Source organism: Salmo salar, chromosome ssa22 (assembly GCF_905237065.1).
Source record: "Salmo salar chromosome ssa22, Ssal_v3.1, whole genome shotgun sequence".
Classification (NCBI taxonomy): Eukaryota; Metazoa; Chordata; class Actinopteri; order Salmoniformes; family Salmonidae; genus Salmo; species Salmo salar.
The window spans coordinates 32,423,215-32,439,300 of NC_059463.1; the positions used below are offsets into that span (position 1 = coordinate 32,423,215).

The 16,086-nt window shown below is 42.7% G+C and overlaps 1 protein-coding gene across 3 annotated transcripts in view; it reads right to left on the bottom strand.

The window, feature by feature from the left end:
• LOC106583165 (inositol 1,4,5-trisphosphate receptor type 1) overlaps positions 1 to 16,086 on the bottom strand; it is a 190,689-nt gene that overhangs the window by 123,673 nt on the left and 50,930 nt on the right. For all 3 annotated transcript variants that reach the window (XM_045705741.1, XM_045705740.1, XM_045705739.1), the window contains exons 4-11: positions 9,490 to 9,605; positions 8,563 to 8,649; positions 7,851 to 8,009; positions 2,792 to 2,890; positions 1,939 to 2,022; positions 1,578 to 1,724; positions 1,264 to 1,359; positions 1,091 to 1,135 (exon numbers count right to left, since the gene is read on the bottom strand). In XM_045705741.1, the coding sequence (XP_045561697.1) occupies positions 1,091 to 1,135; positions 1,264 to 1,359; positions 1,578 to 1,724; positions 1,939 to 2,022; positions 2,792 to 2,890; positions 7,851 to 8,009; positions 8,563 to 8,649; positions 9,490 to 9,605 (833 nt within the window). The remainder of the gene's footprint in view (positions 1 to 1,090; positions 1,136 to 1,263; positions 1,360 to 1,577; positions 1,725 to 1,938; positions 2,023 to 2,791; positions 2,891 to 7,850; positions 8,010 to 8,562; positions 8,650 to 9,489; positions 9,606 to 16,086) is intronic.

Sequence of the window (16,086 nt, forward strand, 5' to 3'; positions counted from 1 at the left end):
CCTACTAATGGTATGAAGTTCTAAAGGCTAAATGAGACGCTTCTCTGTTATCACAGTGTATTGTGAAGTATCAATCACAGCGTTATTATACATAAATAGAATCAAATATGTATACATGTTAATATTCAGTATTTAGGGTAATTAGTTAAAGTACAGAGTTAAACTGCAGCTGTGATTTTAGTTTGGGTCTTCTGCTGTGTTCCCATGGTCACTATAATGAATGATTGTTTAATATTGTATAACCCTTTTCACTCTGTGGTGCTGACCACAACCGTAATGTTCTGGTTTGGATATTTTCTTTTTAAGTTGTCCTTTCCAGCAACTATAATATGGTGGATGCATAACCAGAACAGCCAGCTCATTACAACTTGGCTCGGTTTGACTTAGTGTGAAAAGGGAACATGTCCATTCTCAGCGTCCAGCTCTGTTAGTCATTCAACCATGTGTTGACTAATGAGAGTCAGTGCTATAGAAGTCAGGGTCTTGTAGAGTGAATTGTGTGACTCTGAGATCCATTCCTAGTAGTAGACTGCAACCAGCTAGCTAAAGGCAGACCAGGCCACATTAGTACCATCACACTTCTCTATGCAGACACTGCCATCTAACGGTGGCATCGGGAAAGTGCTCTTTACTGTGACACGGGTTCAAGCAGAGATAAACAAGTAAGAAGAGTTACAATAATCACCGTGTCCTGGGACACACCAGTGGGATGTGACTGATTCATTTCACATTGTCTCAACAGACTGGGTTGTGATTGGTTCATTCAATGGGTCACAGGAAAACTCTGTAGCAGGTAGCCTAGTGGTTAGAGCGTCGGACCAGTAACCGAAAGGTTGCTAGATCGAATCCCCAAGCTGACAATGTAAAAATCTGTTGTTCTGTCCCTGAACAAGGCAGTTAACCCACTGTTCCTAGGCTGTCATTGTAAATAAAAATGTGTTCTTAACTGACTTGCCTAGTTAAATAAAGGTTACATAAAATAAAACAAATATTTTAAAAATCTGGGAACGACTGGTTCAGATGACCCACAGTATTCATCATCCCTCTACATAGCAGCCCATTGCTACCAGAACTGGAGAAGGTGACTCACTGAGGAGCGGAACTCCAGGCGCTCTTCCTCATAGTCAGGGTTCATCTGGAAAACACACAACAGTACACACATACAATGAACAAGCTAGGGCTATCTTCACAGAGGTCTCAATGTGACTTCCTGGCAAAAGTATATATGTTTTGTGTGCGTGTGGTAAAAGCAGTGTTACTGACCTCTGCAGCCAGGTAGTGTCCAGTGGCCAGGTGTTTGAACCTAAACAGACTGTTCCAGTAGCCAGCTCCGCCTCGACATGGATCATGCTGCACCACCTGGCAAGAGGAGAAACACAGCGATCAGTCACATGTCATATCTTACCCTGAAGTTGTGTACATGCACATATTAACAACTTGTCAGCCCATATACACATCAAACTAAAACAGAACTTTTAGTCAGAACATTTTTAGTTGTAAGGGAGAAGTCAAATTGCCATGATCTGAGGGGCTTTCTCCGCTTCTACAATTTCTATTTCTATACACTTCCTCCTCACCTCCACCTCCCATAAGGCTTTGCTGCTAGTTGCCGAGGTAGCAGACTGGCGTCCAGTGGTGCGCAGGAAGACATATTGTTTTTTCCGGTGGTCATCACAGGTGAGGAACTTCTCCTGCTCTGCATGGAACAGGCGCACCACGTCACCCTGCCAACAAACAGACAGGAAGGTTGTTACCATAGAGACTGCTAGGGGAAGTGTCACTGCATTGGGATATATTTAAGCTACCTATAACAATTAACAGTGTTGTGTCTTCAACTGGGATACCGGGTTCGTCAACCCATTATTTCTGATTCATACTCAAGGTAATGTAAACTGTGAAAATCAGGCCTGATTAGTTGAGAGTTGTGATAAAACCAACCCCTTTTAGAATGATCTCCTGATTGTCACCACATTTCATGAACAGCACGATCTTCCAGCTGGTGTTACAGTTGACCGAGTTCACCTGAAACACCAAGCAGACAAAAAGAGTTACCAGTTTAGTCCCTTAACAGCAACACATGCAACAATCATCACTGAGGGAATTTGATTATCTGGTCCGATTACCCCGGTGGATGGAGTTTGCACAGGGTGAAAAGTGATTGCATTAGTTTTGGAACCGGGCCGCCTCCCAGCGTGCACCAGGTGCCCAGTTTAAAGCCCCCGGAGAAGTCGGTTCAAAACAAAAGTGACATAGCCTAGGCTAGAATAAGCATGTGGAGTAATGAATGGGATACTGAGTTTTCACATGCAAAAGTCTTTGTTCTGCCTTCCCAATGAAAACTAGTTTGAAAATTCAAACATATATTTTATGGAAAAGAGCTGTATGTTTCTGGACGATGCACCATGCTGTCGACAATATGACCGAGCGGCACAGATTACTGTTCATTTGAGAAGGGCACTCCTCCCTCACCGCTTTTTCCAGTTCACATCACGGGCCATAGACCGGTGCACTGCGGGCGGCTCAGGTTAATAGAACTCCTTCACTGGTACCCTATAACTATAAAGCAGCACACCATTCTCACAGAATGAGCTGCAGACTAGAGCTAAATGCAAATCTTAGACATAATTGATGCAAATGTGGAGGACCATGGCACAATGCTGTAATGTTTGAAATGGTAGGAGGGGGCCAATAACAGTACACACTCCTATAAATACTGTACATACAGTATACTCCCATACAGCAGTGTATAAAACCCATAGGAGAGGACCTGGAGACAGCGTGAGCGTCTAACCTCGTTACATCCTGGGTTGTCCACTAGTTGATGGGTGCTGGCATGAAGGGGCTGGCCAGCATTCACTGGGTTCAGGACCACCTTGTCCCCTATCACCACCTGGAATGAAAACACACATTACAATTTAGTATGCATGCATTACACATGTGCACGTCAGCTGCTAGGGGCAATGAAACATGAACAAACCTCATTTGAATGTGTCTGTCTGCAGTCAAATACAGGACAGTATGTGAAGCTCTGAATCTCAAACTCAATCACTCATCCAGAGGGCCTATTACCTAGACGTAGTACTAGAACAACAGTCATGGCTCCACCTTAGGTCACCCTGTCCTGGGGCTCCTACTCACCTCAAGATCTTGGCAGGGAGAGCCAGGAGATTTAGGATTATTCAAACAGCTCTAGAGACCTGTCCTTAAAGGCGGGGCTGAACTTCATGTTCTAGCCTCGATTTAAATTCTCCTTATTAGGAAATGCGACAGAATGAGATTTGGGTCTTGGAGACTTGCTTTGATGTGGGTGTCACTTTGTGTGTGTGTGTGTGTGCGCGTAGGTGTTCAAAAGTGGGAAGCATTTGTACTTTATCTGTCAAAACTGTACACAGTCACACACCTTTAGATAACTTGAAACAGTCTAACCAGGTCTAGCCAAATTATTTTGCCAATTATATTCAGCTGGCGGGTGTGCGACAGTGGCAAAGTTGGTTTGACTTTGGATAGCCCATATGTGGAGCTAGTTAGGAACCTTCAATAAATTACAGAATGTAAATGGGACAAAAATGTTGATATTGCACATGTTTTAGTTGTCTCAGTAAATGCTTTCAATACTTGTACATTAATTTCTATAATTTACAGTTAAGGTTTTTAAGTCATTGAAATTTGGAGCTATTGACATGTTAAAATATTGTCCCATATACATTGTGTAATTCACTGATGGTCCCATGGACATCAGGATCGGGTCGCCTGAAGCGGCACTCCGAATTGATGATTACACTTTTTTTGTTGTTGACTGATACCAATGCCACATGCTGTTTTCTACCAGAGAAGTTGTTTATTGCCTTCAGTTGCTCTTTAAAGAACAAGGCTCCAGCATGGTGCCACTATAAGCCCAGTCAGTCCAGAGCTAGATCTGATCTGGCCCTCATCAAAGAGGATTAGAGTGGAAAGCCGGCACAAAACACCTGACCTGGGCCTGACCCCATCTCCTGTCCCAGCCTAAACACTGATTCGGCCTGAGGTGATAGAGCCATTTGTGTTGTGGCTGTAGAATGACTCCTTGCCTCTGCTGCTTTAATCCACAAAGAGACTACTATGCTGCACACATGGCTAGCACAACTGACTGGTGTAACTGAGTCAGGTTTGTAGGCCTCCTTGCTCGCACACCCTTTTCAGTTCTGCCCACAATTTCTATAGGCTTGAGGTTATGGCTTTGTGATGGCCTCTCCAATACCTTGACTTTGTTGTCCTTAAGCCATTTTGCCACAACTTTTGAAGTATGCTTGGGGTCATTGTCCATTTGGAAGACCCATTTGCAACCAAGCTTTAACTTCCTGACTGATGTCTTGAGATGTTGCTTCAATATATCCACATAATTTTCCATCCTCATGATGCCATCTATTTTGTGAAGTGCACCAGTCCCTCCTGCAGCAAAGCACCCCCACAAAATGAGGCTGCCACCCCCCCGTGCTTCACGGTTGGGATGGTGTTCTTTGGCTTGCAAGCCTCCCCATTTTTCCTCCAAACATAACGATGGTCATTATGGCCAAACAGTTCTATTTTTGTTTCATCAGACCAGAGGACATTTCTCCAAAAAGTACAATCTTTGTCCCCATGTGCAGTAGCAAACCGAAGTCCGTCTTTTTTATGGCGGTTTTGGAGCAGTGGCTTCTTCCTTGCTGAGCGGCCATTCAGGTTATGTCGATATAGGACTTGTTTAACTGTGGATATAGATACTTTTGTACCGGTTTCCTCCAGCATCTTCACAAGGTCCTTTGCTGTTGTTCTGGGATTGATTTGCACTTTTCGTACCAAAGTATGTTCATCTCTAGGAGACAGAACGCGTCTCCTTCCTGAGCGATATGACGGCTGCATGGTCCCATGGTGTTTATACTTGCTTACTATTGTTTGTACAGATGAATGTGGTACCTTCAGGCGTTTGGAAATTGATCCCAAGGATGAACCAGACTTGTGGTGTTAAGTGTATGTAAACTTCCGACTTCAACTGTATCACCTAAAAGAAGCGAGACGCAGTGCGGGAGAACTCACCAGAAAAGCACCGTGGAAAATAGTTTGGCTGAAGCTAGCTAGCTCACGAAGCTTAGTTTAAACACCCAAAGCTAAAACCAACACTTACCAGCAATTATTTCACATCAGCAACAACTGTACTAGCTAGCTAGTTAGATGCAATATTTAGTGCTTTTAGCCAGTTACCTAACTAGCGACAATAGCTTGCAAAATTTAGCTAGCCTAAAATCACTAGCTAACTGGCAAGCTAGCTAATTGGTAAACACAACATTTGTAAATATAGCTACTTAAGCGACAAAATGAATGCCTAGTTAGTTGTAGGTAAGTACACACATTCTCCAAAACTGTTTGTATCATTCAGCAAACATGTATATTTATTTAATTACTAACAAAGTAAAGTGTGGTGTTTTCAGGCACATACACAGCCGCCATATTGGTCAGAAAACCTGTTCCTCCCGCCTTTATTTGATTCCACCATTTCGATCGGTCGACTGACCCCAAACTGACATGCACTTCATGGCTAAAAGTATGTGGGAACCTGCTTGTCGAACATCTCATTCCAAAATGATAGGTTTTAATATGGAGTTGGTCCCCCCTTTTCTGCTTTAACAGCATCCATTCTTCTGGGAATGCTTTCCACTAGATGTTGGAACATTGCTGCGGGGACTTGCTTCCATTCAACCACATTAGTGAGGTCGGGCACCGATGTTGTACGATTAGGCCTGGCTCGCAGTCTGCGTTCCAATTCATCCCAAAGGTGTTTGATGGGGTTGAGGTGAGGGCTCTGTGCAGGCCTGGCAAGTGCTCCCATACCGATCTCGACAAACCATTTCTGTATGGACCTCACTTTGTGCACAGGGGCATTGTCATGCTAAAACAGGAAATGGCCTTCCCCAAACTGTTGCCACAAAGTTGGAAGCACAGAATCGTCTAGAATGTCATTGTATGCTGTAGCATTAAGATTTCCCTTCACTGGAACTAAGGGGCCTAGCCTGAACCATGAAAAACAGCCCCAGACCATTATTCCTCCTCCACCAAACTTTACAGTTGGCACTATACAGTCGGGAAGGTAGCATTCTCCTGGCATCTGCCAAACCCAGATTCATCCATCGGACTGCCAGATTGTGAAGCGTGATTCATCACTCCAGAGAATGCGTTTCCACTGCTCCCAAGTCCAATGGCGGCGAGATTTACACCACTCCAGCCGACACTTGGCATTGCACATGGTGATCTTAGGCTTGTGTGCGGCTGCTCACCCATGGATACCCATTTCACAAAGCTCCCGACGAACAGTTATTGTGCTTACGTTGCTTCTAGAGGCAGTTTGGAACTCGGTACTGAGTGCTGCAACCGAGGACAGAACATTTTTACATGCTACAAAAAAAATTGTCGGTCCCATTCTGTGAGCTTTTGTGACCTTTTACTTCGCGGATGAGCCGTTGTTGCTCCTATACATTTCCACTTGACAATAACAGCACTTCCAGTTGACCGGGGCAGCCCTAGCAGGGCAGAAATTTGACAAACCGACTTGTTGGAAAGGTGGCATCCTATGACGTTGTCACATTGAAAGTCACTGAGGTCTTCAGTACGGCCATTCTACTGCCAATGTTTCTCTATGGAGATTGCATGGCTGTGTGCTCGATGTTATACACTTGTCAGCAATGGGTGTGTCTGAAATAGCCAAATCCACAAATTTGAAGGGGTGTCCGCATACTTTTGTATACATAGTGTAGATGTGCTGTCCCGCTCTGCAAACATTTCACCATAGGGTTTTGCAAGCTTTGTGAGTTTTGGCATATGTTTTACTTATTTTTTTTAAGTCTAGGAAGCTATATCTGTGACCATATTGCCTTACACATTTGACTCACTCAGTCTGACAGATTGTTCATGTTTCCAGAAGCTGTGATTCAGGCGATCCTATACAGTATGTGTGATCATTGCCATAGGTGGAACTCACACTGTCTCCTGTGAAGCGCAGCTGGTAGAAGGGATGGATGTATAAAAGCATAAAGATAGAACTCATACTAATGCCTATGGAGTACAGCTTGTAGAACCATGATATAGACACAGTGGAACTCACAAGGTCTCCTGCACATGCGGTAAAGAAGTCAATCGAACTCGACCAAAACAATGGAAATGCCATGGAGAAAAGATCCTGAATCTCCTCATTGCCCCCCAGCAACGAGGAAATTCAGGCAAGTATTTATGTGTATTTCACACTATGTTAAGGTACAAATCCGAGAATAATGCTTGTATTGATGTCAACCCCAATACATGTTCATGTCATCGTCACCAATCATCTGCATTCCAGTTCAAAATGACTGACTACCTCCACCGATTTCTGTACACTAGCTATTCTATCAACTTATAAGACCGGGACTTAACATTCACTTCTAAACCTGAAAAGGGACAAATAAATCCAAAAAGGACTTTAGTAACTACATTTTGGGCCTGTTACAATACATCAATCATGACAGATTTGACGAATATCCTCTTTGTTAGATCAGATTTGTTGAATGTTCCCCAATCCGGTATCCTCCTTCTATCCCCACTTCTGCGTTCCATTGACCTCTTTACAGCATCTATGGAGCGAAACTTGGAGAACCATATAGATAGAACTCACACATTCTCCTTTGGAGCCCAGCTTGGAGAACCATATAGATAGAACTCACACATTCTCCTTTGGAGCCCAGCTTGGAGAACCATATAGATAGAACTCACACATTCTCCTTTGGAGCCCAGCTTGGAGAACCATATAGATAGAACTCACACATTCTCCTTTGGAGCCCAGCTTGGAGAACCATATAGATAGAACTCACACTGTCTCCTATGGAGCGCAACTTGTAGAAGGGTTGAATGTAGAACCAGGAGCCTTCGTTCCCGGCTGTGTCCAGCATCACTCTCATGGCATTCTTCTCCAGCAGCGCTGGCAGACGCTTGTTCACTGTCAGGTACTTGTTACTCTTCAGATGGAGGAGCTGGGGAAATACAGCAAACATATTGGTGATAGAATATGATGCGATACAATATTATAAAGATACGATACAATAACCCAGCAGTCTGTCATTGTGTGATACAAACATACTGACACGTTTTGCTTGTGCACGTCATCTTCTTCATAGGGTTTATTTTTGCGTTGTATGGGCTTTCTCTGCCCTTATGGGTCTGCAGTACGTTTTAGTCTCTCCACATAAACAGAGCAGACTATAACTGAAAGGTTTTGACTGAGAAAAGAATATGCTCAATTCTGAAGCTAGAAAAACACCATCTAGATCCTCCCACATCACTGTTCTATTTATAAACAAACAGAAACCGCATGGATGCCTCCAGGGCTCTTAGTCTCTCCAAGTTTGGAACCAGCAAAATATCTTGGATGGGAAGCCTCGTAAACTGTGTCACGCTAAAACCCAATAGAAATATGTGGGGTATGAGATTCATTATGGCATAGATTGGCTTCATTGACATGACTTTTAGCTGTGGATCCAAGCAAATCACTGTTCTCCCAGATGATGAATATGTATACACACACACCTGAATGACGTTCCCATACTGAATCACCGTTCCGAGCAACTTTTTATTTTCCGAATCGTTTTGCTTCTTTTCCAAATCTGCTGCATGCTACACAAGTGATGGAAAAAGGAGTTAGAGACCATTACTATTGCTAGTAGTAACATTGCTACTGCTTTTGCACAAATGTATCCACAAATAATTATTCACATGGAATTTAGTAAGGACTAATTTCTTTGACAGAAATCTCTAATAAAAAGAATGTAGCAATGGCAAGTGCAGTTAACAGCAAACACTCCTGCAAGCTTCAACTGAAGGGCTAGAACCTACAACTCTGGCCTCACATCACCATGGTAACACAGGAGAGATCTGAATCTATCATTTTATGACTGTAGTCAGATACCACAAGTCTTTGTGTGCTATTGTATCAGAACAAGGAGGGAGAAAGAGCTGAGAGAGAGAAAGAGAGAAAGAAAGGTGGGACGGTGGTAGTAATGAAACTACAGTATGCTTCAGAAATGTCTATAAAAGGACCTGAACATTACCTTTACCTCAGTAAATATATAATCCTCCTAAGAACACCATCACACCAGTGTGGGGACAGAAAACCTAACCCCTTTAAGAGAGCTCCTCAAACCATACATGTTGTTAAAGGGAACTGCAGGATGTAGTATTTCACACTTGAACGAAGGATTACCAGAGTCAAGGAAAATAACATGTGTAAGTACTTTACTAATGTAGTTGTATTGGATTTTAGAAGTAGTGCTAGTTTAGATTAGTTTAGTTATCTAAGAGGGCTCATCTATTGTAGTTCTTCAGATGTGGATGAGCTCATACCTCAAATGACATTTGGAGTCATTATACCACTGATTAATTGATATAATAAATCCTATAAAACAGTAATATCATGGTAAGAGAGGTGAGATGGGTGAGGGTGGGGGAGTCACTCACGTGTAGTTTGTTGAGGAGGACCGTGTCTGTGGTACTGTTTCCTCCGGGCTTCGCTGCCTTCCAGAACTGTTTCTGAGCAGAGTACCGGTTCATAGGACACAACCTGAACAGACAATCTGGACAGAGAGACACGAAGACGATGAATAACAGTTTCAGAGGTGAAGGATGGTTAAGATTGACGTGTTGTCAATGCAGCTACAATTGAAGTTGGAAGTTTACATACACTTAGGTTGGAGTAATTAAAACTCATTTTTCAACCACACCACAAATTTCTTGTTAACCTGTTGGGTCTAGGGGGCAGCATTTGCACGTCTGGATAAAAAAAATGTACCCGATTTAATCTGGTTACTAATCCTACCCAGTAACTAGAATATGCATATACTTATTATATATGGATAGAAAACACTCTAAAGTTTCCAAAACTGTTTGAATGGTGTCTGTGAGTATAACAGAACTCATTTGGCAGGCAAAACCCTGAGACATTTTCTGACAGGAAGTGGATACCTGATGTGTTGTATTGACTTTAAACCTATCCCATTGAAAAACACAGGGGTTTAGGAATATTTTGGCACTTCCTATTGCTTCCACTAGATGTCACCAGCCTTTACAAAGTGTTTTGAGTCTTCTGGAGGGAGATCTGACCGAACAAGAGCCATGGAACGGTGATGTCCCATTAGACACCTGGCGCGCTACTTCATGTTGGGTACCCTCGTTCCAATACGTTATAAAAGACTATGCATTCGTCCACCTTGAATATTATTCATGTTCTGGTTAAAAAAGGCCCTAATGATTTATGCTATACAACGTTTGACATGTTTGAACGAACGGAAATATATTTTTTCCCCTCGTTCATGACGAGAAGTCCGGCTGGCTTACATCATGTGCTAACGAGACGGAGATTTTTGGACATAAATGATGAGCTTTTTTGAACAAAACTACATTCGTTATGGACCTGTGATACCTGGAAGTGACATCTGATGAAGAGAATCAAAGGTAATGGATTATTTACATAGTATTTTCGATTTTAGATCTCCCCAACATGACGTCTAGTCTGTATCGCAACGCCGTATTTTTCTGGGCACAGTGCTCAGATTATTGCAAAGTGTGATTTCCCAGTAAGGTTATTTTTAAATCTGGCAAGTTGATTGCGTTCAAAAGATGTAAATCTATAATTCTTTAAATGACAATATAATATTTTACCAATGTTTTCTAATTTTAATTATTTAATTTGTGACGCTGACTTGACTGCCGGTTATTGGAGGGAAACGATTTCCTCAACATCAATGCCATAGTAAAACGCTGTTTTTGGATATAAATATCAACTTGATAGAACTAAAAATGCATGCATTGTCTAACATAATGTCCTAGGAGTGTCATCTGATGGAGATTGTAAAAGGTTAGTGTATCATTTTAGCTGGTTTTATGGTTTTGGTGACCCTGTCTTTGACTTGACAAAACATTACACACAACTCTTGTAAATGTACTGTCCTAACATACTCTAAATTTATGCTTTCGCCGTAAAACCTTTTTGAAATCGTAAAACGTGGTTAGATTAAGGAGATGTTTATCTTTCAAATGGTGTAACATAGTTGTATTTTTGAAAAATTTGAATTTTGACATTTATTTGGATTCAAATTTGCCGCTCTTGAAATGCACCTGCTGTTGATGGAGTGCACCACGGGTGGCACGCTAGCGTCCCACCTAGCCCCAAGAGGTTAACAAACTATAGTTTTGGCAAGTTGGTTACGACATCTACTTTGTGCATGACACAAGTCATTTTTCCAACAATTGTTTACAGACAGATCATTTCACTTATAATTCACTGTATCACAATTCCAGTGGGTCAGAAGTTTACATACACTAAGTTGACTGTGCCTTTAATAAAGAGCTTGGAAAATTCCAGAAAATTATGTCATTGCTTTAGAAGCTTCTGATAAGCTAATTGACATCAGTTGAGTCAATTGGAGGTGTACCTGTGGATGTATTTCAAGGTCTACCTTCAAACTCAGTGCCTCTTTGCGTGACATCATGGGAAAATCAAACAAAATCAGCCAAGACCTCATAAAAAAATTTGTAGACGCTCCACAAGTCTGGTTCATCCTTGGGAGCAATTTCCAAACGCCTAAAGGTACCACGTTCATCTGTACAAACAATAGTACGGAAGTATAAACACCATGGGACCACGCAGCCGTCATACCACTCAGGAAGGAGACGCGTTCTGTTTTTATTTATTTAAAATTTCACCTTTATTTAACCAGGTAAGCTAGTTGAGAACAAGTTCTCATTTGCAACTGCGACCTGGCCAAGATAAAGCAAAGCAGTTCGACAAATACAACACAGATATACACATGGAATAAAACAAAACATACAGTCAATAATACAGTAGAACAAAAGAAAACAAAAAGTATATATACAGTGAGTGCAAATGAGGTAAGTTAAGGCAATAAATAGGCCATGGTGGCGAAGTAATGACAATATAACAATTAAACACTGGAATGGTAGATGTGCAGAAGATGAATGTGCAAGTAGAGATACTGGGGTGCAAAGGAGCAAGATAAATAAATAAATACAGTATGCGGATGAGGTAGGTAGATAGATGGGCTGTTTACAGATGGGCTATGTACAGGTGCAGTGATCTGTGAGCTGCTCTGACAGCTGGTGCTTAAAGCTAGTGAGGGAGATATGAGTCTCCAGCTTCAGAGATTTTTGCAGTTCGTTCCAGTCATTGTCAGCAGAGAACTGGAAGGAAAGACAACCAAAGGAGGAATTGGGCTTTGGGGGTGACCAGAGAGATATACCTGCTGGAGTGCGCGCTACGAGTGGGTGCCGCTATGGTGACCAGTGAGCTGAGATAAGGCGGGGCTTTACCTAGCAGAGACTTGTAGATGACCTGTAGCCAGTGGGTTTGGCGACGAGTATGAAGCGAGAGCCAACCAACGAGAGCGTACAGGTCACAATGGTGGGTAGTGTATGGGGCTTTGGTGACAAAACGGATGGTACTGTGATAGACTGCATCCAGTTTGTTGAGTAGAGTGTTGGAGGCTATTTTATAGATGACATCACCGAAGTCGAGGATCAGTAGGATGGTCAGTTTTACGAGGGTATGTTTTGCAGCATGAGTGAAGGATGCTATGTTGCAATATAGGAAGCCGATTCTAGATTTAATTTTGGATTGGAGATGCTTAATGTGAGTCTGGAAGGAGAGTTTACAGTCTAACCAGACACCCAGGTATTTGTAGTTGTCCACATATTTTAAGTCAGAGCCGTCCAGAGTAGTGATGGACGGGCGAGCAGGTGCGGGCAGTGATCGATTGAATAGCATGCATTTAGTTTTACTTGCGTTTAAGAGCAGTTGGAGGCCACGGAAGGAGAGTTGTCTGTCTCCTACAGATGAACGTACTTTGGTGTGAAAAGTGCAAATCAATCCAACAACAACAGCAAAGGATCTTGTGAAGGATGGTGGAAGGAGGAAACCGGTACAAAAGTATCTATATCCACAGTAAAACGAGTCCTATATCGACATAACCTGAAAGGCCGCTCAGCCAGGAAGAAGCCACTGCTCCAAAACCGCCATAAAAAAGCCAGACTACGGTTTGCAACTGCATATGGGGACAAAGATCGTACTTTTTGGATAAATGTCCTCTGGTCTGATGAAACAAAAATAGAACTGTTTGGCAATAATGACCATCGTTATGTTTGGAAAAAAATGGTGATGCTTGCAAGCTGAAGAAAACCATTCCAACCGTGAAGCACGGGGGTGGAAGTATCATTCTGTGGGGGTGCTTTGCTGCAGGAGGGACTGGTGCACTTCACAAAGTAGATGGCATCATGAGAATGGAAAATTACATTGATATATTGAAGCAACATCTCATGACATCAGTCAGGAAGTTATAGCTGAAATAAATCATTCTCTCTTATTATTCTGACATTTCACATTCTTAAAATAAAGTGGTGATCCTAACTGACCTAAGACAGGGAGTTTTTGGGATATTGCTGCCAGTAAGATTGCACCTAAATCAACCATTTATCGGATCATCAAGAACTTCAAGGAGAGCGGTTCAATTGTTGTGAAGAAGGCTTCAGGGCGCCCAAGAAAGTCCAGCAAGCGCCAGGACCGTCTCCTGAAGTTGATTCAGCTGCGGGATCGGGGCACCACCAGTACAGAGCTTGCTCAGGAATGGCAGCAGGCAGGTGTGAGTGCATCTGCATGCACAGTGAGGCAAATACTTTTGGAGGATGGCCTGGTGTCAAGAAGGGCATGGTGTCAAGAAGGGCAGCAAAGAGGCCACTTCTCTCCAGGAAAAACATCAGGGACAGACTGATATTCTGCAAAAGGTACAGGGATTGGACTGCTGAGGACTGGGGTAAAGTCATTTTCTCTGATGAATCCCCTTTCCGATTGTTTGGGGCATCCAGAAAATAGCTTGACCAGAGAAGACAAGGTGAGCGCTACCATCAGTCCTGTGTCATGCCAACAGTAAAGCATCCTGAGACCATTCATGTGTGGGGTTGCTTCTCAGCCAAGGGAGTGGGCTCACTCACAATTTTCCCTAAGAACACAGCCATGAATAAAGAATGGTACCAACACATCCTCCGAGAGCAACTTCTCCCAACGATCCAGGAACAGTTTGGTGACGAACAATGCCTTTTCCAGCATGATGGAGCACTTTGCCATATGGCAAAAATGATAACTAAGTGGCTCGGGGAACAAAACATCGATATTTTGGGTCCATGGCCAGGAAACTCCCCAGACCTTAATCCCATTGGGAACTTGTGGTTAATCCTCAAGAGGCGGGTGGACAAACAAAAACCCACAAATTCTGACAAACTCCAAGCATTGATTATGCAAGAATGGGCTGCCATCAGTCAGGATGTGGCCCAGAAGTTAATTGACAGCATGCCAGGGCGGATTGCAGAGGTCTTGAAAAAGAAGGGTCAACACTGCAAATATTGACTCTTTGCATCAACTTCATTTAACTGTCAATAAAAGCCTTTGACACTTATGAAATGCTTGTAATTATACTTCAGTATTCTATAGTAACATTTGACAAAAATATCTAAAGACACTGAAGCAGCAAACTTTGTGGAAATTAATATTTTTGTCATTCTCAAAACTTTTGGCCACGACTGTAAATAAATTCACAGTGCTCAGTGACATGCTCATTGACACACACACACTTGCATCATCCTTCTCACAGGGGTACATGCTAAAACACACATGAGCACACTCACACACTTACAGATGGTTTGCATCAGTTTCCTATCCAGATAAGTCTCATGAGCTCAGATGAAAGAGGGGGAGGATGTGACATGAGACAGACCACTGGGGGAACGGGGATAGGGAACTCAGCATGTAACAGAGTGTCTGTCTGTGAGACCATTTCCACTGAAAAGTCTGGGGTATGATTGTATACAGTGGGTACTGTACAGTACTGCAGCACTGTAAAAAATGTTGATTCAACATACAATTATAAGGCAACCAGTTTCAACAGTTTGGCGAGTTTCCTCAGCAAACTCACAACAAAAAGGTTAGTGGTGGAATGTTGTTTAGAAAACTCACAATCCTATTGCAGCTTTTTTTTATTGGATTTCTTTGTGAGTATGTTGAGATGACAGTCACTGTACATAACGCCAAACAACCGGCCAGTTCTGATAGTATTGTGGTTCTACCAGTCATTTCCATAGCCACAATAGAAAGCAGACAGAGAAACAGCTCCTCAAATTTGCATGTGTTCTCAGTTAAACCAACCAAGCAGTTTCACTTCTGGCATATCTAACGTACAAGCTGTTCACACATACTGTACTGCTGCAGTGACAAAAGGCTCCACTGACCAACACACACAAGTACTTAGTATATCAATCATTTTGGCTAGAGAGGGGTATTATAACCAGCCCACTAAAATGCCTTGCATACTAGAGATGGTCAGCTCCCAAATCACACTTCATGTGTGTATATAGAATGAAAACCCTAAACACCTCCATTAAATTGATCTAGCAGCTGAATAGTTCATATGGAGACTACATAAGTGTTGCAAAGTAGAGGATACCCACAACCCCCCCTTCTCTCATGCCTGGGTTGTCTCTCTGACCTCAGATCAGATCTCTCTCTTAGGGAAAAGAAGAGAAAATAACAATCTGTCCATCCCCCCTTCTCTCTCTCTCCCTCCAGTCGTAGCAGCAGCAAAGTGACCAAATAAGGCTAGCCAGAGCAGGGGAGTGGGAAGAGAAAGAGAGGAGTGGACTCCAACTCCCCTCTCAATCATCCCTCCATCGCTCCCTCCAAGCTCTCATCAAGCTAATAGCTGTTTATACCCCCTCTACTTCTCTAAGATATGATTTACACCATGCAGTACAAAACAGGGTCAGAAAAACAAATAAGAGAAAGTGGTGTCGGGAGAGAAAGAAATAGGAAAGTGAATATGGAGGGAGAAGCTCTGATCTATTCCCTCAGAGCGCAATGCTCTGGACAGAGCGGACCTTTGTAGTGTGTGTAGCTTGTGTGCGCACACACTGTGTGTGTCAAAAACAGATATTCCGTCTCTAGCGATGTGGCTGATAAAACACGTCCACCAGAATCACATCAAAAAAGGGGTCAAA